At 46.5% G+C, this 26376-nt stretch overlaps 1 protein-coding gene across 4 annotated transcripts in view; it reads right to left on the bottom strand.

Annotated features, from left to right (window-relative positions):
• LMO1 (LIM domain only 1) overlaps positions 1–25690 on the bottom strand; it is a 47711-nt gene extending 22021 nt beyond the window's left edge. Inside the window, exon 1 of one of the 4 annotated variants that reach the window (XM_085224183.1) lies at positions 25329–25690. In XM_085224183.1, coding sequence (XP_085080309.1) covers positions 25329–25350 — 22 coding nt within the window. In that variant the 5' untranslated portion in view covers positions 25351–25690. Of the gene's footprint in view, positions 1–21441; positions 21695–24768; positions 25012–25119; positions 25304–25328 lie in introns of those variants that run through there. The other 3 variants (XM_085224185.1, XM_085224184.1, XM_085224182.1) reach the window with 3 other exon arrangements.
• Positions 25691–26376: the final 686 nt, after the last annotated feature.

Genomic DNA, 26376 nt, shown 5'->3' with positions numbered 1-26376 from the left:
CTTCTCGGCAGCCCTGCATTATTCCTAGCTCTGATCACTCCCAAGATCATGTCATCCTCTCTGCAGCTCTCATTTTTAAAGCTCTGGAGCAGATGCTTACAGACGCATAAGTACACAATGGGGATATTCACAGGCCACGGGGTGCTCTTGTCCAAACCTCTCGTAGCAGTCAGTTGCCACTAACTCAGAAGTTACGTGATTGCAGCATTCTATTTTTGGGTGAGAAAGAGAAGCAAGCAGCAAATAGAAGAAGAGAAGACAGCACAAATGTTATATAAAATACAGTACAGGCAGGAGTACAGTAGTTCTTCAAAGGAGGAAGCTAGCGCCTGGCCCTGAGAAAAATAATCAAGCTGTAGCAACAATGATCGCTCTAAACCCATGTCGTTTATCTGCAGCCTACATTCATTGCTTCCACATAGAAAATGTAATCCTTTTCTCAAATTTACTTCGACTCTACCGCACTCCGCGTGGTGCCTCTTTTCAGAGGAGTGCCTACATTACCTAAGTCAGGGAAAGGAAAGCAACTTTAAAGCGAGCCATGATGAGGAAAGCAAGCAGAGTTTAAGATGAATAATCTGTTGTTTCTAGAGCTGCATGGTCCTTTTTTTTTTTTCTTTCTGCATACCAATGGCATTTGAAGTGGTAAAGTACACACAGATATCTTAATTCATTTTGCTTCATCTTTATATACGGTTATTGTAGTTATACTGATTCACAGAGAACCAAAACTCTGAAAAAAGAAAAACCAACATCTGCCCCTGATCCAAGCCTCATGGAAACATATGAAGGAGAATTTGTGAGACACAAGATCCATCCTGAGTCTTTGAGCACTTACAACAGGAACCGGGTGAAAAAGAATAGACGTCTGCATCCCACCACCTGACAGTCCAAGTACATGTATCCCATCTCCGTTATCTGTAGCAGCAAATTTACAGCAACTGTGGAGTGTGGAATTGTCACCCTCCTTTCAGAGAATTAACCAGCAGGAAGACTTCCCAGAGACTTCTCACTTTCTGTGCAGGCTCAGCTTTATTTTCACTTCAGTCGCAAACTCAACACAGGTAAGTCTGACCCCAGCCACAAAAGGCAGAGCAAGAGGAGCTGCATATCTGCACCAAAAGCCAACATGGCCCAGGAAGCTGAAAGCATGTTTCTCCTCCCAGTGTGGCAATGACTGCAGCGGCATCATCCATTCCCTGTCTCACCTCCGCTGACAGCTACCTGGGATGAAGGCTATTTTCCCAATGGAATTCCTGGCACAAATTCCTTCATCAGTCTGGGGAAGACCAATAAGAGTCCCCAAACTCAAGCTCCTGCTCCACTCTCTTATGAGCTCCACCACAAACTATCCCTAGAGCCTGGGCAATCTGAAATTTTTATTTTTTAAAATGTGCTTTCAATGCTGGTATCACGCTTCTTTTGCCTAGAAACCTCTCCATATTGCAACCACAAACAGCTGGAGGGCTGACACACTTCCATCTCCAGTGAGCAGCAAAGCCAACAGACGTCACACAGACAGTTTAAATCAGGAAAAATACTTCCCCTGTATTAGCGCTCCAGGACGTCCTGTATCTCTGCAGAATGGGCACCACTGCTGTATTTACGATTTGCCCATCCCTCTCTTTGAAGACAGCCCACAGCAGTAACAACAGTTCATCAGCTACGAAGGTCAAGGACTCCGCCAGCCCTCCTGAGATCTGAGCTACTGGTTCCACAGAGTCTGCCAGTATCAAACCTGACACTTGGATCAGTAGTTACTCCCCAGGCGTATCTAGTTTCCCATTTCTTCAGTTTCTAGTGTCAAAATACACTTGCAGTACAATATGCAAAGCTCCGCAGACAATATCCTCTCTCCATTCTCCAGTTGTGGTGGGAGAAATGTCTATTTTTACAGGGAAAAAGTATACTTTATGCCAACACACTATCGTACCAGTCCACCTAGGCTCCTATTTGTGTAGAAAATGACAAACTTGCATCCCACGGTTAGTGTCACATTATCAGTGTACATAAACATTTTGGAAGTTAGCATTTGAGGCAGATGCTCTGCATTATAAATGCTACAGAACGCAATTCATGGGTAAATTCATCACAGCTCCACTGAGTGGCTTTACCACTAGGCTGCAATATGACATCCCATGTTGCTATGGTCCAAGGTAGTGTGCATAACTGCATGCCACCCTCCCCAGAAGGTAAGAAGGTAAAAGCAAGGGACAAAATGTAGCTAAAACATGAGGTACCAAACCTTACCAGGTCATTATGTGCCCTGAATCTGAAATTTCAGCAGAGCTCTAACACCTACAGACCTGGTATTCCAAGCTACATATTTCAGCTTGTAGCAGCATTCGTGATGTTTTCATCCTTTCTTGCAAACCCAGAACTCTATGAGCGGAGTTTCTGCACACAAAGAACAGCTCATCCTCATCACCCCCACTGAGGGCACCAGCTTTGCTTCCACTGACTGCATTTATGGGGCTGTGTTTGTCCCTTCCCTTTTACTCTCTTTGGCACGAGACATGCCAATTTGGAATTCTGTCCCTTTCCATACAACTGCCACTGGCTCTTTCACAGTCCCATTAGACTTCTGCAGAGCAGGTCCCCATTTGGACACGACATACCTTATGAAGTGCCAAGAGAAGAGAAATAAGCCCTGGCAACTCAGAGCTCGGGCTGCAGGAACAGCGAGGCAATATCAAATGCTGCTTTAAGTGCTGATATTTTTGTGCTTTGAAAGAAAAATGCCTTCAGGAATCGCAGCAGGAGTCACCTCTATATAAAGACTTTGCATATAAAGGGACATTTATTATTCTCAATTAATGGCATACTGATAGACACGTTTACATTTCTAAGTGTCAGATTCAGCAGAATATGAAGTGACTGAAGGCCTCTTATTTCACTCTGAAAACGGCCATAAAAGGATCTAAAGAACACAAAAAAAAAAACCCACATTTTGTAGAAGACACAAGCCATCCTTTGATTCCTTACAGTTCTGAGAGCCGGTTAGTGCAGCAAGGCTCTCCTAACATCGACATGAACATTTGCAGACAGCAAAGTGAACAGCTACTGCAGCACCTGCATGGAATGGGAGACGTCCCCAGCCTATTGCATGGAGGATGTCATACATCTTGGTTGTATCGTCCCACGGATTAGGGAAGCCTAATGTGGCAGAACAATGTACAGGAGGTTTCTGAGAAAGTGAATAGCGAGCAGCCTTTGGGTTTTCCACTAATTTGGACACTGCTTAGTTGGTATTTTTGTTTTTTAATTAAGAATATCCCGTATAAGATGAAGCCTCCCCATCAAGTTGCACCGCAGTTCACTGTTTCGAGGACTTCAAATAAAAGCGTCTAACCATCTACTCAACTGTATAAATCAACATGCTGCAGGTATTCCCATCTGGTTGCCTTACATTAGACCTGTAAATAAATAATTCAGTCATCAAATAAGAGCAGCTAAATTTAAAAGGCACCCACAAAACCTACCGGTGTTTGCTGGAGTTTTCGATTTTCGGATTTGGTTTCACAGGGAGGGTGGGAAAAGCAATTTACTATCACGGGAAAGGACGTGTGTTGAGCGCTAATTCAGCAGCATCTTGGAGCATGAAAGTTGCTGCTCGGCCTCAGGCCCAGCACAGGGCTGCAAATCCCCTTGCACTCAGCCCAGCACCCTGCTCTGCACTTCCAGGACGAGCTCACCTCCAAAACGCCTGGCGAAGGCTGGGACACCAGCAGCTCCCCAGCTGTGATTAAGGACGGCGCCGCAGACCAGAAGGGCTCGTATTATCACTTCTGCTGCCAATCTTCTGCGTGCAAATCTGAGCATCGGTGTCTTCACCAGTCCCAGGGGAACAGCAATACCAATCATCTGATACAGGTTCGGAGTGGTCCCCAGCACTCTGAATGCGCCAGGTCATTTTGTGAGCATGCTGCCGGGTGCGGCAGAATTAACGTAATCACCTAAATTTATCCTGGCTTAAAATCATCTGCCAAAGGCCAGGTAGATTTAAGAGATGGAACTTCCCGCTAGCTTACTTTAGAACTTCCATAAAGTCCCTGTGATGTGTTTCTCTAGAAGCAGTTTACATTTCCTTTTCGGCAAAGTCTTTGGAAGCAGCGAGCTATATATTCCCAGAGAAAAGGCAGTTTTCCTTCTTTTTAAGTGATAGAAAGTCAATTTGCATTATAATTACAACCGAGGCTCTATAAAGTTACTTTTAGTTAAAACAGTAAACTACTATAATAAAAGTGTACCTGGGGAATATTTAGAGAAAGCACTAATGATTTCTTCCCTAGTGGTTAATAAATCCACTTCCAGATCAATTTGTTCGTGATAGAAACTTGAGAGCATAAACAGTTACACAAGCACATTAGAGTGTGTCTTTCCCAGTATAAATGATTTATTACAATGATTAGCAGCACATAAACAATTTAAAATACAACTCTAATTAGCTTTTTGGAAGAAAAGGAGAAAAACCTTCCTCACTCCCTCTCCACATTATGTTTTACTTTTCTAAGTGTGTACTTTTTAATTAAATCCAAATGTCACAATAAATTTAAAGTGTTTTATTACCACCCTGGCTAACTAAGCCATTCATGCAAACAGCCGTTATATTGAACCAGACGCGGGATTGAAAGTGGTTGAGGGGAAAGGAGAAGAAGGGGAGGAAAAGGCAATTATTTCTGTACTTGACAAGAGATTTGTACAAACGTTTGAAGACATGAAGATCTCTGGCAAACTTTCTCTGTTTTATCCACTCAGGTTGGCCACCTAATTGCTCTTTAATACCTGTTTCCGTGTTCGAAAACATCACGCCCCATTAAGCTTTCCCAGTTGAAAGCAAAAGGAGAAGGAACAGGAGGAGAGGAAGGTAAGAAGACCAGCCTAAAAACTGGCACCGTTTACCAGAACCAGCCAAAGCTGATGCTGTGATGCCGAAGGCGGTGTGGCCAACGAATGCCAAAGCCTAACAGCCTTTTTCAAAGGAACAAGTTTGGGGAGCTCCAGGACCAGACTGCTGGGCAGGGAGGGAACCTGGCCCCAGAACCTACCCAACCAGAAGCTGATCCCTAAGTCCCAGTGCCACCCCACAGCGCTTTGCTTCAACCCTAGCAGCATGGCCTAAACAGGACAAATTCAGCATTGTTCAGACAAAAGCCAGCCATTAAAGAAGGCAGCTGCAATTATTAAAATAGGTTAAAGAAAACGGGCACTGTGCAGATGAAGCTTCTGACCTCAGCGTGCAGCTCCCTCAAGAACACTTCGGTTTAATTTATCTAAATTAAAAACCAAACATCAAATTTTAAAACGGCACCAAAAGATTGCTTTAAAAAACGCGATTAAAAAAGCGGGTCAAGGGTTGGAAATTAGTAATTACTACTACAATTATCCAAAATCAGACAGAGACACATAAATGGTGCATATTACTGCGGTTCACGTCTGAGAGGCAAATGTGAGCGGAGCACAGGAGAAAAAAGCTGCAAGTCGCAGAACCACTCGTATCATTAACCTCTGCCACAGCAGAGGACCCGCTCTTGGAAGTTTACATCGTTTGTTTCCAGAGAGAAGTGCTGCTGGTTACCTTGCTCAGCTGCTAAGCCACGCTCTTCACCAGTTACCGAATTCTTTGGAAACTGATATTTTGATTTTTCTTCCTGCCTAAGATCTCAGTGCATCTTCATGCTATTAGCGGTACATCTGCCCCTCACCTCCTATTTCAATAGTTCTGAAAAAAGATGAGAAAGGCCAACTTCTGAACATCCTGCTATTGAGAAGAGGTCATTTGCCAAAAATGCCACCTGCTAGGGTCCATATTGTTTGAGCGCAAAAGCCCATTGAGGACTGTCAAGGACAGAACATAAAGGGTTTCTAAAACAGTTTCTAAAAAAACAGACTACTTAGCAGTGGACGGAGACAAGGATACTCTGTATGCAACTATCATCCTTCAGATGGATTCCCTTAGGTTTTTAGGGGCCAAAAGATAATTTAACAATTAACACTTTGTTCCCACTTCAATCTCAGAATGGCTCTTTGTGAGCTTCCTTGGTGAAACTTTGAAAGAGCACAGTGGGAAAGCACAGACTGACTACTGTTTTGAACTATAACCAAAATGAACTATTCTCTAGGTCCACCCTTGAAGCTATCATCTACTTTAGCCTAGATGAGGAAAATCTAGGTTCAAATCTTATTCAGGCTTCAGTTTAATTTTGAGAGCTCAGAAGACTCCACAAATCATTTAAGTTAAAGTAATGAAAATAGGTGAACTTGAGAAGGTGGACAGGCACGAATGATCTCTTCCAAAATAGGGAAGAATCCATCTGTTCCCTTTTAAAGTGCATAAAAGTCTTTGCAGCAGTAATGAAAATTCAGGGATGTAAGTCATGGACATCATAGCAGTCTATTAGAGAGAGGAGTGGGGATGTATTACAGAATACTGTGAGCAGCAGCGATTATATAAAAGGGATGCTGCAAAGGCAGCATAGCTAAGGGCAAGCCAAATGATTCAAGGACTCAGGAATCTCAGTTCTTCAAAAATGGAGGGAGAAATGAAGATTTCTATCTTTGAAGAGGCAGGATGAATGCAGAGCCACGCGGACGCCTGAAAGAAGCTGTGAAGATGGAGGTATTAAGCAGGATGTGCTTCTCAGGGCAGGAGGCAAACGGTTGCATGGTTGATGATGGGGCTGCTGCTGCAGCCAGCATGGGGGCAAAGGGAAGGAGGGTTCTGCCACAGCACCTGGGCCAATCTCCACTTCCCCTTCGTCTCTCTTCGTTCCCACACATTGAAGCAGGCCTCCTGGCCACATGCTCCCAAGCAGGAGCGAAGCACAGCCTCCATGCCCACCACCTCACACAAAGCAGGAGTCTTTCTTCCAATCCATATGCACCATTCTCCTCCTCTTACCATACTGGGTGACCAAACCTCATCTCCTCCCATACATACACAAGACTCAGTTTGCTTAAATGAGTTCTTAATTTTAAGATGAGTTTCTTAAATTTTATGTTTCCAAAAATACATATGTGTTTTATTTTGCAATCTCCCTGCTAATATCTTTAAAACTTTGATTTCAACCTATCTTAGAATCAAAGAATCATTGAGGTTGGAGAGACCACTGAGATCATCCTGTCCAACCATCAACCCATGCCTGGATTGCTCTAGATCACGTCCCTCGGTGCGATGTCCACCCTTTTCTTCAGCATTTCCAGGGATCTTCCAGTAGAGCAGATGTTTTACTAAGTTCACGCATCGTTCCCAAACTGTGTATCTGTAGTTCAGAGGAAAACCCACAGTACATGCTACATAGAACAGCGAAGCCAATGAGGAAGAAAATGAAGATGACATATATTAAATTGTGTAAGCAAGACAGAAAGCCGTAGCCGGATTAACATTTGACACAGCAGTAAAACACAGAATTTCACTCTCAAACTGGAAACAGCCAACACCCATGCTGATCTGCCCTTGGGTATGGTATTGAAACAAGAATCACAAGAACTTACATGTTACTTGCGATTCAGCATATAGTGTTCAGGCCTGAGACTTGAAGAACAGAATTGCACCCTCAGTACAGGTTACCAAAATGGTGCTATTTTGGGAAACTTAATTGATTTTCTTTGTCTTTCTCAACTTTTTTTTCAGATGCTCAGTTCAAAATTCAAAAATTGGAATATACAGTGATTATTTGTTCCCCTTCTGTATGCATACACTGCCTTACACAGTACAGCACCAAATAAATATAAGTACAAATAGGGTCATGTATTTTTATTTTATTATTATTTATTTCTCTTACGTGACGTCTTAGTAAATTCTTCCAGGACACAGAAACCATCTTCAGTATTCACACTGTCAATCAGCACCCACAGGATGTGTAAGACCTTACCTTCACGGGGTAGGCATCCCTGTTAAACTCAAGGTAAACACCTACATGGAAGGAGCTCTCAGAGAGCTTAGAGGGAAATGCTGAGTAAACACAGCCCTGCTATGAACACTGCTCCTTTAATGACAAACTCACTTGGATGCTCAAGTTGCCTTGAGCGCTTGATCGTGATATGCAGAGGAAAAATTAGCAACTCCTCTTGCGTTCTCATACAACTTCAAACAGTAATATGCACTTAACCGGCTTGTTTTAAGCATTTTGCCTTGATAAGCAAAATTTTAAGCTAGTGTAATACCATTCTAAGAGTATTAATTTAATTGAAACAAAATGAGACTTGTCACACAGTCCTCAGCTGGTACTGTTGACTAACTCACATGGCTGTCCTGCAGCTGAAACCAGCACAATAACGTCCATAACCTGCTTGTTCTTTAGGTTGAATGGAAACTCAAGCCAAGCCAAGAAACATTTGTTTTCTTTGATAATGCATCACCAAGGAATGCTCTTCAAAGAGTCACCACTGTAAGTTTACAAGATAATAGAACACATGCTGAGAGAACCTGAGTACCCATCAGGATTTGGAAATGATTTTGTTGAGCTCAGTTTTTTATCTGGGTCCTTGTTGGGTGCAGAGGGGCAGAATGAGGCATCGCTTGAGACAGACATACAGAGCTTGCTCAGTGATTGGGAAGTAGCCAACCATCCCAAGCAAAAAGACAACCAGACAGAAAAAAGCAAACACTGAGCATCCATCCAGCGTAGCACAAGGGCTACTGCAACATGGCCACAGCTTCTCAGTTCAGTGCTCTGTTTCATGCAAGAAAACATTTATAACAACAAATACTGTCATAGCATTTGGCATAGGAGGCAATCGGAAATTTGTTTATCATACAGAAAATGGACTCAATTGTGTACAGTGAAATACCCCTTGGGGACCACAGGGCAGTGGTTCCTCCAGCCTGGGAGATGAGACAGAGGAAGAAGAGATGAGACTATCAATCCCCCGTGTCGTTTTTCAAGTCTTGCAGACAGAAAACTCTCTAACTTCTGGTTGGACACCTACAAGGAGACATCAAAACTGTTCTCCTTCCCTCTATCTTGGCCAGCACACAGTTGTTATTGCCTTCAGCCCACTCAGGATCCTGCTAGGACACATTTTTCTTCTGAGAGTGACCACTGGCAAATTGCAACTCCGGACATAATGCAGCCACCACGCCAGAGCGCTGCGCAGTAACTGCCCACAGGGAGCACAGGAATTGCGCTGGGCACAGTTAGAGCTGAGCAGTGCATTACTATAGCAGGGCCCCTCTGGCTGCTCTTACTCAGAGCTGTCAGCGTTTCCAGCAGGTCTTTCACCAGGAATTACTACAACAGTTCCAAAACAACAACAGGTGAGAAAATAAAAAATAAAAATAAAACAAAAAACACAGCAAGTCTTCAGGTCAGCCTAAGAACTCAGTCTATAGGTATGTCACCCTCACTCTGAGACAACACTAGGGCAAATCCCCACAAAATGTCCCCAAGGAAATCCAAATTGTTTAATATAGATACACCAAATCTTTGAGGCTGTTCACTTGTGGGTGACACTGATGCATCTCTGAAGCCCCCCCTGTGGGTGCAGGTGCTGTGACTTTATCAGCAGAAAGGCCTTTAGTTTTCCAGGCACTGCAGGAGGCAAGTCATCGGGACTCATTTTATTGGGCCTGTTTTGTTGCTGATGGTTGTTTTTTCCTCCATTCAAAAGAGCACTCTGCTGCTGTTTCCACTATGAGCAATTTCATCTCAGGGCACAGTGTGCGTGGGGGACAAGGAGCAGAAAAGATGCTACAAAATCCAGGAGCTGCGCTTGGTGAAGAACAGCTGCACCAGCCAGCATCCCAAGTAAGCCACCACGGGAATTATGTTTCTCTCCTACTTTCCCCTACGTACTTAATTCAGGGCCAAAGGGGTAATATGCGTTCACCTTTGAGCTCCCATGTCACAAGCGACTATATTCATTCAGCTTTCCTATTTAACTAAATGGAGTTCACACATGCTGCAGTATAAAGTTACCTCTGCCCATCTGAAAGCAGTCCAATCAATGCTACGCATAGAGAGAGGCATCTGAATCAGCCTTAAGTTAATTCTTAGTAGTCGAATCTGTGACAGCATGCTGACCCTTTCAAGTCAACTGGGAGCAGGCAATCTTTGCAGAAGATCCTCAGGCCTTTAATCAGATTCTCAGTGGGTTTTAAAGAGATACTGCAGCATCAGTTTGTAAACATCTCTCTAGTGAAAATAAAGATTACTTCTGACCTAGCCAATTACTCAGTCCCAGAAGATATATCCTACAGTTATAATTGAATGAACCATAGGGAAAGAAAATATATTTTAGGTAGGGGGTAGCAAACCCAAATCCCAACTTAGGATGCAGTCATCCTGTGGAAAGATCAGGTAGAGAGAGAAAAGCTTATAAAAAAAAGTATTAAATCACCCAGTCCTTTCTCCTTCCAGGGCAAGATTGCTCTCTTGAGTGCAGAGCCCTACTAAGATGAGTGCAAATTATCAGCTGAAGCTCTTCCTGAAAAGCAAGTGTGATGGGGACAGACCAAAGCATTATTTTGAGGAGACCCATAATATCAAATAAGGGTTTGCTGCAACACAGAGAACCCCAGGAGAAATGTCAGCTCCTGAAACAGGAGTATACTGTAATTTGAGTTTGCCACGAGAAAGAAAATGCTGGAGAAAGAGCAGAGGACTTTTGCTCAGCCCAGAAACTGCCAGAGATATTAAGCAGTCTCTTGTTGCATTACTTTAAAACTGCATTTTAGCATTAGGAACCATCACACTCTATGGCAGAGAAATATAATTACTGACTTAAAAAAAAAAAAAAAGAATTAAGTACTTTATTCTGGAGCTACTACAGGGTAATGTGTAACAGACATCACCTGATGGGCCATGAAGGCTCCAAGGGCCATTACAGCCTCACAAGACAAGACCTGTGTGAAGGTTTTAAGGTTTGTGGATCATTGCTCTCACACCGAGCAGCATGGGCAACACCTGCACATCAACACATCTTCAGGAAAGCAAGGGAACACTTCTGCCACAGCAGATGCTTATGGATTTTAACACTCAGATTAAGCCACATCAGATCCCTGGAAGTTCAGAAACTGCAGACGTGGCATTTGCCATTCCTACCAAGGAGTTCACCTGTAAGTATGGGCTTTTTTCTTTCTTCTTATTTTTTAAAGGAGTATCAAGAAAGAGAATGTCCCTCTCCTCTCCCTGCTTCTCCATTGGGGCCCCCCTTTTATTTTACTTTCGCAGAGGAGTAAAAATCCCAGCCAAGTGACGGGTTTATAAAATTTTAATAGAAAAGAAAAAGGTATCCTCGGGCAGGATCTTATGTGCAGACTTCCACCATAAAGGAACATTGAGGAAAATATGGATTTTATATGGAAACACTGACAGAACTTCATACAACGTGATATAATGCCTCCACATGGACTGCGGACCTGGAGGGACGGGTGAGTCCCACATCCTGCAGCCATAGGCTGCCACACCACCTCAATCTCTAACCAGAGCGGTTCAGCCCCACACCTCCACTGCTCCCCAGGGAGAGATGACCTAAACACTAAATTCCTTCTGAAGACTAGAAGCTTTCCTGTTTCTAGCCTAGAAATATTCTCACCATTTACAAACACTTATGGTAATGACAATAAAATCCTTAGGGAGCAAAAAGTCTCTTTTCCTCCCTCCCTGATGCTTCCCCTCCCTGTGGCCCCAGGCAGGGCAGAGCGGCCAGCCTCTGCTTTGCAGAGTTAGACCAGCCCATGCACAGACCCCTCTCCCTTCAGGAGTACGCTCTCTTTTCTCACTCACTCACTGTCCTCAGCTGACCTGCGGCTTACCCCTTACAGACACAGAGGTCTGCCTGTGCATTCTCCAGCACTGATAGCCACTCCAGCACTGGTAGTCATCATGATCGGCAATGCACAGAATATCACAGTATTGCAGGGGTTGGAAGGGACCTCAAGAGATCATTGAGTCCAACCCCCTGCTAAAGCAGTACCCTACAACAGGTCACACCGGTAGGCACCCAGACAGGTCCTGAATATCTCCATTTGAGCAACCTGCTCCAGTGCTCTGTCACCCTTAAGCCATTACTCCTTGTCCTACTGCTACGCACCACCAAGAACCACCTGGCCTTGTCCATTTGCCTCCCAACTCCCTTTAGATGTTTATAAACATTTATCAGAACCCCTCTCAGTCTTCTTTTCCCCAGACTGAACAGCCCCAGGTCTCTCAGCCTTTCCTCGTACAGGAGATGCTCCAGGCCCCTCATCATCTTCGTGGCCCTCCTCCAGACTCTTTCTAGGAGATCCCTGTCCTTTTTGAACTGGGGAGCCCAGATCTGGGCACAGTAGTCAAAATGTGGCCTCATCAGGGCAGAATAGAGGAGGAGTATCACCTCCCTTCACCTGCTGGCAGTTCCTCATTCACTCCATGCTGGGATTGCCTTTCCTTTTCCTCAGCTATCATACCCCACCGCCTTTTGAGGTCAACCAGCACCACAGGTTCATTAACGGGATAGGCTCTGTCTGACAGCAGAACTCATGGCATTGGTTTTAGCTTCTCAACTGCCACTTCTTAATACAGAAACTGATACCACAAGGCACAGTTGCACCTTGTTCAGGCTGTCATTCCTTAAAGCAGCCACAACCCCCAAGCAGCTCTCTGTAGGAAGGTAGCACGGAGCTGAGCGGCTCGTTACTTTTTGCCCTTTGCCATTCACATGCACACACGTCTGCCCACCCAAGTTTTGCTCTCACGGAACCTGATGCTCCTCAGCTGCACAGAGGAGGAGCGGTATCACCTCATCAGGGCGGATTCAAAGAGGTGTGCAGGGTGGAAGCACCATTACACGTTATTAAAGCGTCAGAGGTTTAAGCCCTGTGTTGGTTCAGTCGTAAGTTACCAACCAGCGCCGATGGCAGACATAAAGCTTCCCTTAAATTATTAAGCATAAAACACCAGACTGTAATATTTTGCTAAACCCAAGTACAGACACAGACAAAGATGTCATTTCAATATTTGAAACCAGCAAGTTTAATTTAAAATAAGAGCAAACCAATAAGCTCAGAAAATAGCAATGTGTGAGAGGAAAATTACACTGCTAGAGAAAAAAGTGGAAGGACTTAAGAAATTTATAAAAGTAATCTCCAAGTGGAAATTAGAAATCAACCCCTAGAAACAGAATAACACAAAAGAAATATTACTGTCCACTTTCTAAATCAATATAACACCGCTACACGACAGAATTACCATGGTAACTCAAGTAAAAAGAATAAAGCAATTCTTATTATTTCAAAATAAAATCACAGCCTGAAGCCCAGCTTTTATTACAACTGCTGATAGATCGCTGGCTTGTATTTATCTGAAATATTGCTTTTCAATCAGCTATTTTATGAATGTACAAATTTCACTGAGCAGCCCACTTAGACTGAATGCCTAAAAGCCCCCAAAAAGACCAGTCGATGGATCGATTGTATGCACGCACGCAGGTTTTTAAGGGAGCCTTATTATGCAAGCTTTGGTGTTTTATTTGATCCAAATTAAAGAGAGATAAGGGAATGAGAGAGACCGACTCAAACCCTTGCGTAGTCTGAGCTCCCTACGTTCCAGCTTCAGTTCCTTGGAAAAACACAACGGGGAGAAGGAAGGATGGCAGCACCCAGATCTCCCGTCTTGCACAGGGCCCGGTGCACACCAACACGCTCCATCCAGTCAGAGCAAAACAGGAAACGATGCCTGAACACAGAGTTGTTCAAGGGCGTTTGGCCTGGGACAGCTTGCAGAGTAACGCAGCTGCGATCACACTCAGCTCAATCCAGAAGTACGCACTGCCTCTCAGCGAAGCGTGGTCCTCCGCCATCCACTGCAAATGGGTTCTAAAAGCAGCGGTGGAAACAATGTGTGCTTAATCTGAGCATGGCCTGCAGAGAGGTCACACACTCAAATATCCTGTTTTCTGTGGTATCTGGTTGTATTTTAAAACACTTTTCCTAGAGACTTCAAGACAGCTGAGGTCACAAACAATCACATTGAGATTAGGAAACTCTCAGTCCCCCAGGAGCTGGGGGAGCGAAGGGGAGCCTCATCTGACACACTGCAATAGGACACCCTGAATTGCAGTGAGAACCTCTTTGGAATTAAAATGGAGGAAGGAGCAAGCTTCTGGGGTGAATACAGAGTTTTTATTCTAATAAAGCCTTGCCCCAGGAGAGGGAAAGGGAATCTTGAAAGACGGAGACAGGATTTTACATGTGCTAAAAGCAGCGCTGTGACACTTTTTGGGAAAGAAAAGGGGAAAAATACCTTCGTTGTTATACATGACAAAATTGCAACTAAATGTTTGCTTTGATCCCAGCGCATAAAGGGTGAAGCTTTTAGGCAAGGAGCGGCAGGTGATCTCAGCTCTTCTGCAAGTCCTAATGCTCCTAAAAGCCACTCTTCCAGTTTCTGTAATTGGGCATCAGTAGTTAATGTAGTATTGACTGCATTACATGCTCCTGTGCATCCTCTCACTAATGCCAATTGCATCACCTTGTACATTTACCATATTGCTTAGCCAATAGCTGTTAAAAGCAATCCAAATCATGAATCATATAGGAAACTTTTAGCAAGACACGACATCCAAAGGAGACAATTTACAGTTGAGTTAATCTGGGTACATTAGCGAGACATGGATTCAGGAAGACAGACCAATTTATGTTACTTTAGTTTTACCCTTTATTGCTTTGTATAGGCAAATGAATGGAAGGGCACGGAGTAAAAACAGATATAAAGGAGTCCTTTTCAAAACAGATCTCCATTCTGCGCAGACAGGTCAAAGGGTTTGAGACTGATGCTTGGTTCAGGCTTTCATAACCATAACAGGGTACTTACAGAAATCATTTTCTACAAAGGAGGATAAAGACAAACATATAATGGATTCTGAATAATGCTCGATACCCACCCCCACAGCGAGCACAGCAGGCAGAACCCAAGTTGCTCAACATTCTCCTCGGCACGGCCTGTCCACAAGTCACCTGCTGCCAAGCGTGCCAGGGAGGGGCTGCACACAGCATCCCAAGCAGCAGAGCATGGCGGTCCTCCACCTGCCTGCATGGGAAGTAAGGCCCTCCCCTACAGCTGACTTGAAAGGATTGCATCCTTTAGAAACGTATACCCATTTCTCTGGAACAGCAGGGAACGACACGAGCATAGCAGAGATGTTGGTTAACCCACGTCAGTGCAAGGTTGAGCCAACCAGGAAGCAAATCAGGAGCAAGAGCCCTCTGACAAAGCACCTTTTGCAGAACAATTTCACACTGGTTGCTTGACCAAAAGATGCGTAGCAAACTGACATGCTCCTCGCTGCTCTTCTGACCAAGCTCAGCAACAGCAGGAAGTGAGGAGATGGGTGGAAAGGAGGGGAAGGAGCATGCTGCTGCCACCTCTACTGGGGCAGGGAGCAATCTGCAGTGCTTTTGGAGGAGGAATGAAATGAACAGAGGGGTAAAGGGGACCTAGGGGAAGCAATCAGGCAAGAATTTCACAAAAGAAAAACTGAACTGCACTCTTACATACTGGATTCCAAAGCACTGGAAACTCTGCTGCTCTACGTCTGGTCTGAAAAAGATCATGATTCTCCTTTGAAAAGCTTCCAGAAGTCCCTCCAAAAGATTTGCACATGCAGGGAAAATGCCAAAACAAAACATTTTCACTAGCTGATCAATTTAAACAGCTGTGGTAAAGCTGCAGCCACTGGCACCATCATTAACAATTTAAAGCATGGCTGCTTTTGTCTTCCTTCCCAGTTACATTCTCATTATGCCTTTTTATTTATTAGAAACACAGTCCTCCAGAATACATTTCTGTATCTCAGATCCATAATAAAACGAGTAGGAACATCCCTGGCTTCCACTCAAATGGATGTTTATATTGGCGAGAGGGTTAATTGTTTAATTCTGGTCCAAGTTCTCCGCAGTTCAGTCATGAATATGCAACAGTCATCCACTTCTTCTTTAAGAAAAAACACAACTGTCGAAATCAATAGTTTAAAAAGAAGGCAAATATTACTTCCACCACCCAAATCACCCTTTCAGAGCTCGATTAGCATGCAAGAAACTCTGAACGCTGGAGAAAAGAATTCAAATATTCAACAAAATTTAAAAACCCTCTAAATTTGGACAACTGCCTTCATTATCTGCTTTGATGTGCAATGTGTGAAGGAACATGTTTGCGAGAACATCCAGTGGAAAGGAGAGCCGAGCATCTGCTTGCACAGATAGCACCCAACATCACTCTTGGAAACTTAGGCTCGGGAGTCGTCCTGTTGGAGAACAGAGAAAACAGGCACACACGCTTACACACCCAGAATTAAAAACAGTAGCTGCAGTGAATTGATCCCAGACCATCCATAGGTTTAATTATGTTAATCTAATAGTGAGCAACTTTCATTTTAAGTCGCCCTTCCGTCCGCCCCCAAGTCTTCAGTGAATAGGCTCTACATTCACTGAATAAATCATTCCCTGGCAACAGTTACGCACATTACTGAAGTTGGGGGCAGTGCCTTCTATGCAGCTTAAAGCAATGTCTATGTATTCTAAATGGTGACAGTTCTGTCCAATTTTAAAAAGATATGGACCCATTAGAGTTTTATAGTTCAGCATTTAGCAGCATCTGCAGCGCCTTTTTTATTCTTCCATCGCAACGCTTAATGCTTGATACCATCATTCTGATTCCGAATTGATTTCAATTGAAACACCTTATTTGCCATAAACTTTCATGTTCTCTCCCTAAGTAAGACTTCTCACGGATGCAATTGGTCATAATGCTGTAAGAACAGATTGCCTTTAGCAGGAACGGAACGGCTCATGCCAATGACAGGGAAGCAAAACTTGGAGCAGCAAGCGCATTTGCGGATGGAAGAAAACTGTATCCGAACACAAAGCCTGAAAACCTCAAGAAAGCCTCCAAATGAAATCAATTAATCCTCCAACCATGATAAATTTCTTAACCATTTAAGAAACATATCTCAGACTCTGCTGTGACCCTTTATCACCAGACCTAATGGATTACTTTATTAATAATGCACTGCTCTTAAAAGGAATTTTTCCGAAGATTCTACCATAAGAGAGTATTTTCAGGATGGCTATGACAAACAGGCTGACACGTTCACGTTGTAGCTATTAAAGATAATAAAATTTAACACTAACTCCAAAGAAGACAAATGATGTTTCTGCTGCCAGGGTATCAAGCATCCTTTCTACTATATTAAACCAAAATTACAGTGCTACTAATTTTCAAGAATCGGCTTCCTCTTCTGCCATGTTACCCGGGCTGAAAAACATTCATAGGCCATTTGAGCACTTATGTCAACCAGACAACCAGCATGTCTCACCAGCATCTGGGAATGAAGAACGATGATCCCCTATAAAGATGCCTACCCCGAATCTTTCAGCTATCTCATCGAGGCAGATACTAAAAGTATTTGATTGCCTGGCAGCAATACAGCTACACAAAGCAGTGTGCTCCTATCGGGACTGCTAACTCCTTTCACCCATCTTCTTCTCATAGGAACAGCAACTATTTTCATTTAATAGAGATCTATTAAATGGGCTCCAATTACAGCACCTTTCATTTCTTGAAAAGGTTTAAGCAATTCAGTCTCCCAGTTGCTCACGCCTCTGTACACCATGCCCAGGTGCAGAGGGCACCTGTGGAAGGCTACCTCCAGCTCTGCCCTTAATCAGATTTGGTGAAGCATTTCAGAATTTTTTCTGGTCTTCTTCAGATTCCTGCTTTTACAACCTTCTGTTGTTTCTTCGTAAATACACGAATCCAGAGCTGTGCATTTGAGTCACAAGACTAGACAGGCCAAACCTCTGAATTACACCAAGAGCACGTGTGCCAAGATTGCTGCCCCAACAAACCACTGGGTAACCCAAATAAATAGGGAAATACAGGGTCTTTAGTGTCCTGCATCAACCATTCTTCAAATAAGCCACTGCCTGGGAAGATCCACAGTATTTCTTTGTAAATGGATAGTTAGACAATGAGGGATCATAGGGAAAGTCTTAGACAGGTGCAGAAGACAGAAACAAAAAAAACATCCGGGAGTATCTGGAAACAGAAAAATTAAATTCCGTCTTACGGGAGGGAAAAGCAGCCAGCCTGCCATTTCTCCTCCTCTCCCTTTGCACAGTTCTTCAGTAGGTAGGTGTGAGAAAGGTGCCTTAAAATGAAAACAAAAGATACCAGCTACACGTAGAACTCTCCTTCCAATGCAGTGCTACTTTCATGGGGCTTCTGGGCAGCCAGCACTTGCCTCACTTTTGCACGTGTCATGATTGTTACCAACAGAAGCAGATCATAGGGCCTATCTGGCTGGCAGCAGGTCTCCCTCCATGCCCACATGCCCATGTGCACACACACAGCTGCTCATGAATGTACTCCCAGGGCCACCCTGCAGCCATGCTCCTTGGCTAGGGCACACTTGTGGCCTGCAATTACGGAATCAATTTCACCACTTTTCCGACTCCAAAATGCTGTTTCTTTCCTCCTGAGCAGAGTGAGATGGGCACTTACGCAACAGGGAACTCAACTGCTGCCACTCATCCAACTTCAAATTACCAAATGTTCATTGCCCTAAATGCCTCCCATCAACCTCGGGAGGTTCTCCAACCCTGGTGCACTCAACCACTGGGTATTCATATTTTTCTTTTCAGTTTTCAAGAGCTATGGATTTTATTTTTTCTTTTCTTTTTTCTTTTTTCTTTTTTTAATTAAAACTAAGGTTTGTGTATTGGCACACGTCCCTTCCAATATCATTCACTCTTGCAGTCTATTTAATCAGAGTTCTACTTCAAAACACAAAGGACCCGTGATTTGGGGTGCTAACGTCTGTGCAAGCACTGGGACAAATGCACAGCTGATCAGGGCTTTTACAAGTGCACGCAGAGTCAATAATTTGGTTCAAGGATACGATGTCTAGTTAACACAGTACAAGTTAGCTAAAAGGAAACTTTCACCCTCCCCACACATAACAAAGAACCGTGATTTCTATTAGTGCATTTCATACCATACATGCTGATTACTAGGCTGTGCTTCATTGTTAGCAGAGATTACAGCTGGGATAAGCTGCAGCTTTTTCCTAATTGCTATTATGATGACTGAATTTTTGTTTTGTGTCAAGCATTATTCACACATTATACTCAAAAATTTGATCCCTCCACGACACATTATTGATTCCATGCAGGCAACCATGCTGCCGCCAATGTGAAGAATTAATTTGGGCTATTCTACTTGATTTGCATTGCTCCATCATAGCAGAACACAACTCTATAGGGAAACACAAATTGAAAAAGAAGATTTAACAAAATATGGAAAATGCTGCCGTCCTTTAAGAGATGAGCCTTAAGAAGGGGGGGGGGAAGCAAAAAATAACAAAGCCTAGCATAACACGTGTGGTCCAGTAAGAAATAAGGTCATCCAGCCAAATTCATCTTAGTCAGAGGAAGGTTACAAGAGTAGCCTTACGCCTCTAATAAAGTAAACTAGCTCGCTTCAACTTGTATTGCCAAAGAAAACAAGCGAACACCTCTGAGAGCGACACTGCTTCAAAGCCTTTGAAACCCTGTTAGCTCCATTTGTTTTCCCAGCATAAGCAATGCTCAACCACTTAGTGTGTCTTTTATCCGCAGTCCAGTCAACTGCAAAGCTGATCTAGAAGATGTGTAACAGATGCTTCACATCTACCTCTTTTTTTTCAGAGTTCTCCTGCGTTAACAAAGGGACTTATGAGATCTGAACTGAAATCAAGACAGGGATTTTATGTGTTTTGACCTGCAGATTATTTCACAGTTTTAGAATGCCAACTTCATTGAGCAGAATCCCTTCAGAAGGGCAAGAGAACTTACATGTGGGTGCTGAGACCCCACACTGAGTCAACATTTGATCAGAATCTGCTTAAAGAGGACACTGACAACGACACACTTCTGCTTGGTCACAAATGTTGGGTGTGTAACATCCAAGCCCACGCACATTTTGTCCGCTGTCCCAAGCACTTCACACCTGAATGAGACAAAAATCCACATTCCATCCCAGAAACAAGACTCAAACTCTACACACGTCAGCACTGCATCACTTTACAAATCAAAGGTGTCAGGAGATGAAGGATCTCAAAATACTAGATGCAAAGCATAGTATTTCCCCTTAGTACTTCTTGGGGTGCCACACTGGGAGAGAGAGGAGCTTCAGTCCAAGACTGGTTAAAAGTGAGTGCTTCCATTATGGTCAAGTATTCTTTTCTGATTGTGGTCCAGCGCAGAATTAATTTGGCTTTGAAACACCAGAAAATAGATAGGTGTTTGGGAAAAAGAAATTATGTTGCTCCAACCTATCAACAGGGAAGCTTTCAGCACTGCTCACAATGCACAATTACAGGAAAGCAAGAGAGTTTGAATTGCAAGTTATTTTCCTCAAATGTTTCTAAAAGTAATACATACATTCGAGTAAAATCCACCCTACTGCCAGAACATTCCATTTTCTCCAAGCACTTTGGATCCCTGTGAAAAGCTGCTTCCTGTCTACAGCCTGCAAGTATTCACTGTTTTCTCCTTCTTCCAAGTAAACTTGCTGGTTACTTTTATTTTCTAACCACAGAAAGAGAATTCTATGACAATAAAAGCAGAGAATCCAGCAACAGAGCCATCAGCACAGCCCTTCATTCACTTACAAAGGTGAGATGGAGCAAGGAGATGATGGCTACAGCGGTGTGCTGGGCGTTACGATGCAGCTCTTGCCTTCGCTACACGAAGCGGCACTGCCAGCGTGGGAAGTCCATTGGGATGGCTACAGATGGCTCCCACTGCTTCAATCTTTCTTTGCTCGCAGTGTGCAAGTTGTAAGTAAATTTTCAAACTGCAACATAGCAGCATCTCATTCTCATTGAGAACTTGCATGGGACTTACTGCATCTGTCCTGGGCACAGCAGGCGAGCGGGCAGTTGGGTTTGGTACCACTGAGCACTGCGTGCCAGCATCAGCACACAGCCCTCAGCCACCCGCAGCAAGGGCTGCTCCTAATGGAGTGAGTGTTTGCAAAGTCCTAAATTAAGTCAGGTCCTACTTCTGCTTCATTCATTCAATCACCTCCCAGCTAATCTCTATCTAGAGCCGGCAAGAAGGCACCGCTTTTCTGCCGGAGCAGCTTATTAGCTCATCATCAGCACGGTTAGAGCTACGGAGAAAAGCTGCGAGAAATACATATTAAGGGCGTACATTAAGGAGACCCAAAAGACACGCAACGGGAAGGAAAACATCTCAACATCAGGTTTACATTGAGAGCTGTTAAAATAAACGGGCTAAAATGGATGTATCAGAGTGAGTTCGAGGAGGAAAAATCTAAACAGACGTAACAATAAAAATAAAAATTAAGCCGCTTCTGCACACAGAGCTCGAGGTAAACCCTCGGGTCGCGCCGACAGGAGATGACACGCGTGGGCACGCAGTTCCCGGCCGCGTCCCGGCGCCGCTCGCCCACCTACCGTCGTCCTGCTCCAGCACCATCATCGCGGGGCTGCGCTCGGGCAGCGCGGACCTCCGGAGCGGGGGAGTCCTCGTGCCGGCGCGGGGCGCCGACAGCCGCCCGTCCGGCGTTTAACACAGACCGCGCTCCGGCACAGCGGCTCTCGGGGGATAAAGCGCTCTGCGGGATCGACTGCGGGCTCACCTACTTCTGCGCCGCAGAACTGCGAGGAACTAAAACTGCAATTTAGAAAGAAGGACGATCGGAGCGGCTCCTCTGGTTCTCACCTCCTCAACGGCTCAATTTACAGCGCACAACCTATTTTAATGCAATCGCTTCCGACGGCCCGTAACCCCGGCCGCCGCAAGAAGCCGGCTCTCAGCTTTATGAAGCGTCTCGCTTTGGCTTCGGCTGAACCCAGCGCCCGTCACCCCGGCAGGCCGGCCCGCGGCCCCGAGCGCAGCGGGGAAGGCGGGCGCCCGCCCCCGGCAGCGGGATGCGGCGCGGCAGCGCCCCCTGCAGGACGCACCGCGCGCCTCGGCCCGGCCCGGCGCCTCCCGGAGAGCGGCCCGAGGGGCTCGGGGCCGCCGCTCCCCTTGTCGCAGCGCAGCGCAGCGCACGGGCTCGCCGGAGAGCGAGCTGAGGCGGTACCCGGCGGCAGCCCGCTGGTCGCAACTTTCTCGCTCCGGAGACTGTAGCTCCACTTTCGCTAGGTCGCTATTACAGTTGATGTATCAGCTCGGCTCTCGCAGGTCCGCCCCACCTGTCAGAGATGCCATCGCCGACCGAACGTAAAGCAACAAGTGCGGATCCTGTGCTTCGCAACAGCCCTCACCCCGACCGCGCTTCACAACTGCCGGGTCAGGAGCTCCGCTGCCACCAGCCGCACCACCTCGGTCAGCTTTTGATACAGAAAGCACTATATTCCTATTTTAACTTCCTTCCCTTCGCAACCCGTACAATGCACTCCAGGCTCAGGCTACGTATTTGCAGTACTAATGCTAGTTAGATCCCTTATCCCCAGATGAGGTGGCATTTCCTTCCCTTTCATTCCAAACACTTGATCCCACCAACCCAACAAGTATCACGGCCCAAAAAGAAGGAGGGTTCACCCGAAGTTTAAGGCTAATGGTTGAAAGCATTGGGCATAAGCTAACAAGAACATGGGCTGTTCTACATTTGAAGCGTCTCAATACTTCTGAAGTTACGACCAGCCTTCATCAGAGATCCGTGAACTCCAAAAACATTCCATCATTGTCCGCATAGGTTTCAATCCCATCGCCTTCAAAGAGGACACGCTGGTTCTACAACATACGGCATATTCACAATCACACTGTTGAGTAATGGCAAAAAAAGGGCAGTTTTCTGATAAAAATAAAGTTACCCACTGCCTACTGCAGCTGAGTTCTGTGGCAGAGCGAACTGACGGGCGGAATGCAGACCGGTATGCTGATGCGGTGCAGATCCCATACGTGTTCATCCTTTGCTGCTTCATAGCATCACAGAAACTGCACTACTCCCTTTGAAAATGGTTATTTCTAAGTGCTTTCTCTGCTTACTCATTTAACACACCAACAATAAAAAAGTTTCCTAACCCCCAACGCATTTGTACCGCAATTAAAGCCAACGACAATTAACACAATCTGTCGGAATTAATCACGATGCCTCATGTCAGTTTACTTTTTTAAGCAGAAATCTGGGCTTTGCAATCAAAACATTTATGTGTTTGAGAAGTATCTTAACTCTCATTATCTTGAGCTCCCTGAACGCGGTGCGTAGGCTGGCTTGCCCATAGCAAACCCAGCAGCGATGAACGCAGGGGAACCGACTGCAACGCAAACCTTGGGGAAGCTTTTTTGCTTTCCACCTTTCTGTTCTTTCCCCAGCTCTCTCCCTCCAGCTCGTATTTTGGGACTATGTTTGCCAAACGGTAAGGCTGTAGTTTCTAATATTGAGTCGTGCTGTATCAGTCAGGTTACACCATGTCACTTCCAACACACGGAGCGACGTTACCTCCCTGACACAACTTGACATGATGTCACGACACATCGAGTCCGAAACATTATTACTGCTGTTATTTTTTCAGCCTGTCCCTTTGCCCCCAGTGATGACTGTGAAGATCACAGCAAGGTGTTAGTGCCTCCGCTGCCTCCCTTGGCACCAAGGTAGGCTTTCACTCACGCAGCTGTACAGCGGCTGTCAGACTCCACGGGTGATGTGGCTGTCACACGAGGGCTTGCACGGCCCCAAAAGCACTGCTACAATGGGACCCAGAGGCTGGGTGAGTGGGCAGCTGCCTCTGAGCCCCAGCACAGCTTGCTGTACAGCGCTGGGAGCGCAGCGTGCTACAGACCCCACCAACAAGTCGGCCAGCATCCTTGTGATGTACCAGCATGGTTGGGAAACCATCTCTGACAGCCTGCCCTCTCCACAGAGCGACAGCTGTGAACCCCACCTTGCTGGTAAGGACCACATAAGAAACAGCCCCCAAAAACCCCACATGGCAAACCCCTCTCCAAACCAAGGGGAGAACTGGATGCTGGCCACAGCAGCAGAATTTTTAGGTGGCAGAAATCAGACCGCTCTGTGATAAGACATAGAGGTGGTTATGGGAGTAATGCAGATCCCCTTTTAACACTCACAGATGGGCACACGGAGCCCGTTTGAATCAAGTAGGAAGAAATGCGATACGGCAAAATGAGCTCTTCATAAAGAGTTTCTCCTCTCCACCTCATCTCCTACTTGTTTCCCCAGCACTTTTAGAAGTGAGTACCCTTTCTCCTGAAACACAACTGCTCGGCCAACAGCACAGGGGGTTCCTGAGTGCTGCCATCCCACATCCCTCCCTTCAGAGGTTTGCTGCCCACTGCACTCCCTTAGGCGCACCCTGCACTCATTTCCTCTTTGGCTCTGCCACCGTTACCCCCTTCTATGCAGCCGCTCCGAGGACTCCTGAAAGGAGGCTGCTGAGAACTGTCTGGATAATCGGCAGGCTTGCTTTCGTCTCCTCACAGCGCCAACCCCGAGCTCCTCGTGTTTAACGAGAGCGTTAGAGCCCCGCTAGGAGCTCCTGCAGAGTTCCCCGTTCCCTGCAGCCCACCTGTACCCCCGCAGCGCATGGCAGGCACGGAAACAGCTGGCACGAAGGCATCGCCCCGCTCAGCGTTACGGTTAGGGGACAGTGACGGATGAGAGCCTTCCCCCTCCCCCAACACTCCGCGCAACATGCGAGCGAAACTTGCATCGCTCCGTTCTGAGCGGGGTGACCCCCGAGAGGCAAGCTCCGCTCAGCAGCTGCAAGGAATTACCCCGGCCGTCCTCCTCGGCCGTCGCTTCCCCCTTTTACCTTCCGCCCGGGGCGGTTGGACCAGAGGGTCCTTCGGCGCTCTGCCGGGCCGGGGAAGTTCGCTCCCTCTTCTGCTCCACGCACGCGTTCGGCTGCAGCGCCGCGGCCGTACACGGAAGGCTCCGAGGGGCGGCCGCAGCGGCTCCCGGGGCCGGGCGGTGCGGGGCCGCGGCTCGGGAAGCGCTGGAGCCCGCGGCCGCTCCCCGGTTGCCGGCGGCTCCGCGGCGGACGGGCTCGAACCTCCCCGAGGCAGAGACTCCACGTCCAAAGCAAAGCGGAGAACGGGAGAGAGAGGGAAACCCGCGGAGGAACCGCGAGCGAAGGCGCTCCCGCCCGCCGCCCCGTACTCACTTTTGCCGAGTTGGAGCCCCGCACCCGGCGCACAGCCGCTTCCCGGCCGGGCGGGGACGCTCCGGGGCCGCCGCCCCCGCGGCCAGCGGGGCCGGGACGCGCCGCAGCCGGCGAACGCCCGGCGGTACCCGGCCGCCCCGGGGCCCTTCGTGAGGCTGCGGGACGGCCCGCTCCCTCCCGCCTCCCTCCCCGCGGCCCGGCCCACCTACCGTCTTCCTTGTCCAGCACCATCGTCCGGGCGCCGGGGGCGGCCGCCGCCGCTCCGGCTGGCTGGGGAGCTCCGGGGCGGCTCCGGGCCGGGCTGAAGGGCGCGGGCGGCGGGCGCTGCCCCGGGACGCGCGCTGGGAGCGGCCAGAGAAGCGGGCCGGCGCGGCTCGGCGGCCAGCTTAGGTGTGGGGCTCGGTGCGGAGCGCTGCGGCCCGGCTCCGTCCTCTCGCAACCCGCGCTGTCAGAAATCGCCGCGGTGCGGTCGCAGGCGGCGGCTCGCAACCTCTTCCCGCTTCGCTGCTGCGGCCGCGAGAGCTTTCCCGGCTTCTAAAGTGCTTTTCTCTCGATTTCACTCTAAATCTAAAATTATATTCAAAGGCGGGGGGGCGGGAGGGAGGAAAGCTGCGAACCTATCACGGAAAGCAGAGGCACTTGCCGCCTGCCTCCCGCCCGCTCGCTCTCTCTCTCAATTTATGTGCTCTGCGCTCTCTCCTACTGCTGAATAAATGCACACATTTCCCAGGGACCCTCAGATTCCCCTGTTAATTAAATCAATTCATTATGCTCAGATCTGATTAGCAGCCCCTTCCCCCCCTCTTTGAATCAATTATTCAATACACAAACATAATTGCCTGTGCCAGAGGTGTCTAAGTATTAGCTTATTTAACTCCAAGGACACTAATTACCCCTAGGGCAAGGGAACTTTTCTCATTAATTCTGACAAAACACAAAAGCACAGTTAAAGTGTGTGTGTATATACGTGTGTGAGAGAGAAAATGGGGGAGCGCCCAGCCGGGGAGGGAGGCATTCCTCTAACGCACGTGTTACTGTACAAATAAGCTCTATTTTCTTTCTACCTTTTGCATCAGACTGTTCCCCACATCTCCTTCCACTAAAATAATCTCTTCTCCCCCCTTTCCTCCCTTTTTTTTTTTTTTTTTTTTTTAATTTATTTTAAAGTAGGGAGCAGCTCTGCATCACAGTGGTGGCAGCCAGACCCCAACGGCACAAAGTACATAGGAGTGATGGGCAGCAAAGCAGGATTCACAA

Source organism: Meleagris gallopavo, chromosome 5 (genome assembly GCF_905368555.1).
Source record: "Meleagris gallopavo chromosome 5, MGAL_WU_HG_1.1, whole genome shotgun sequence".
In the NCBI taxonomy this organism is placed as follows: domain Eukaryota; kingdom Metazoa; phylum Chordata; class Aves; order Galliformes; family Phasianidae; genus Meleagris; species Meleagris gallopavo.
This window is presented reverse-complemented; position numbering and strand designations above follow the sequence as displayed.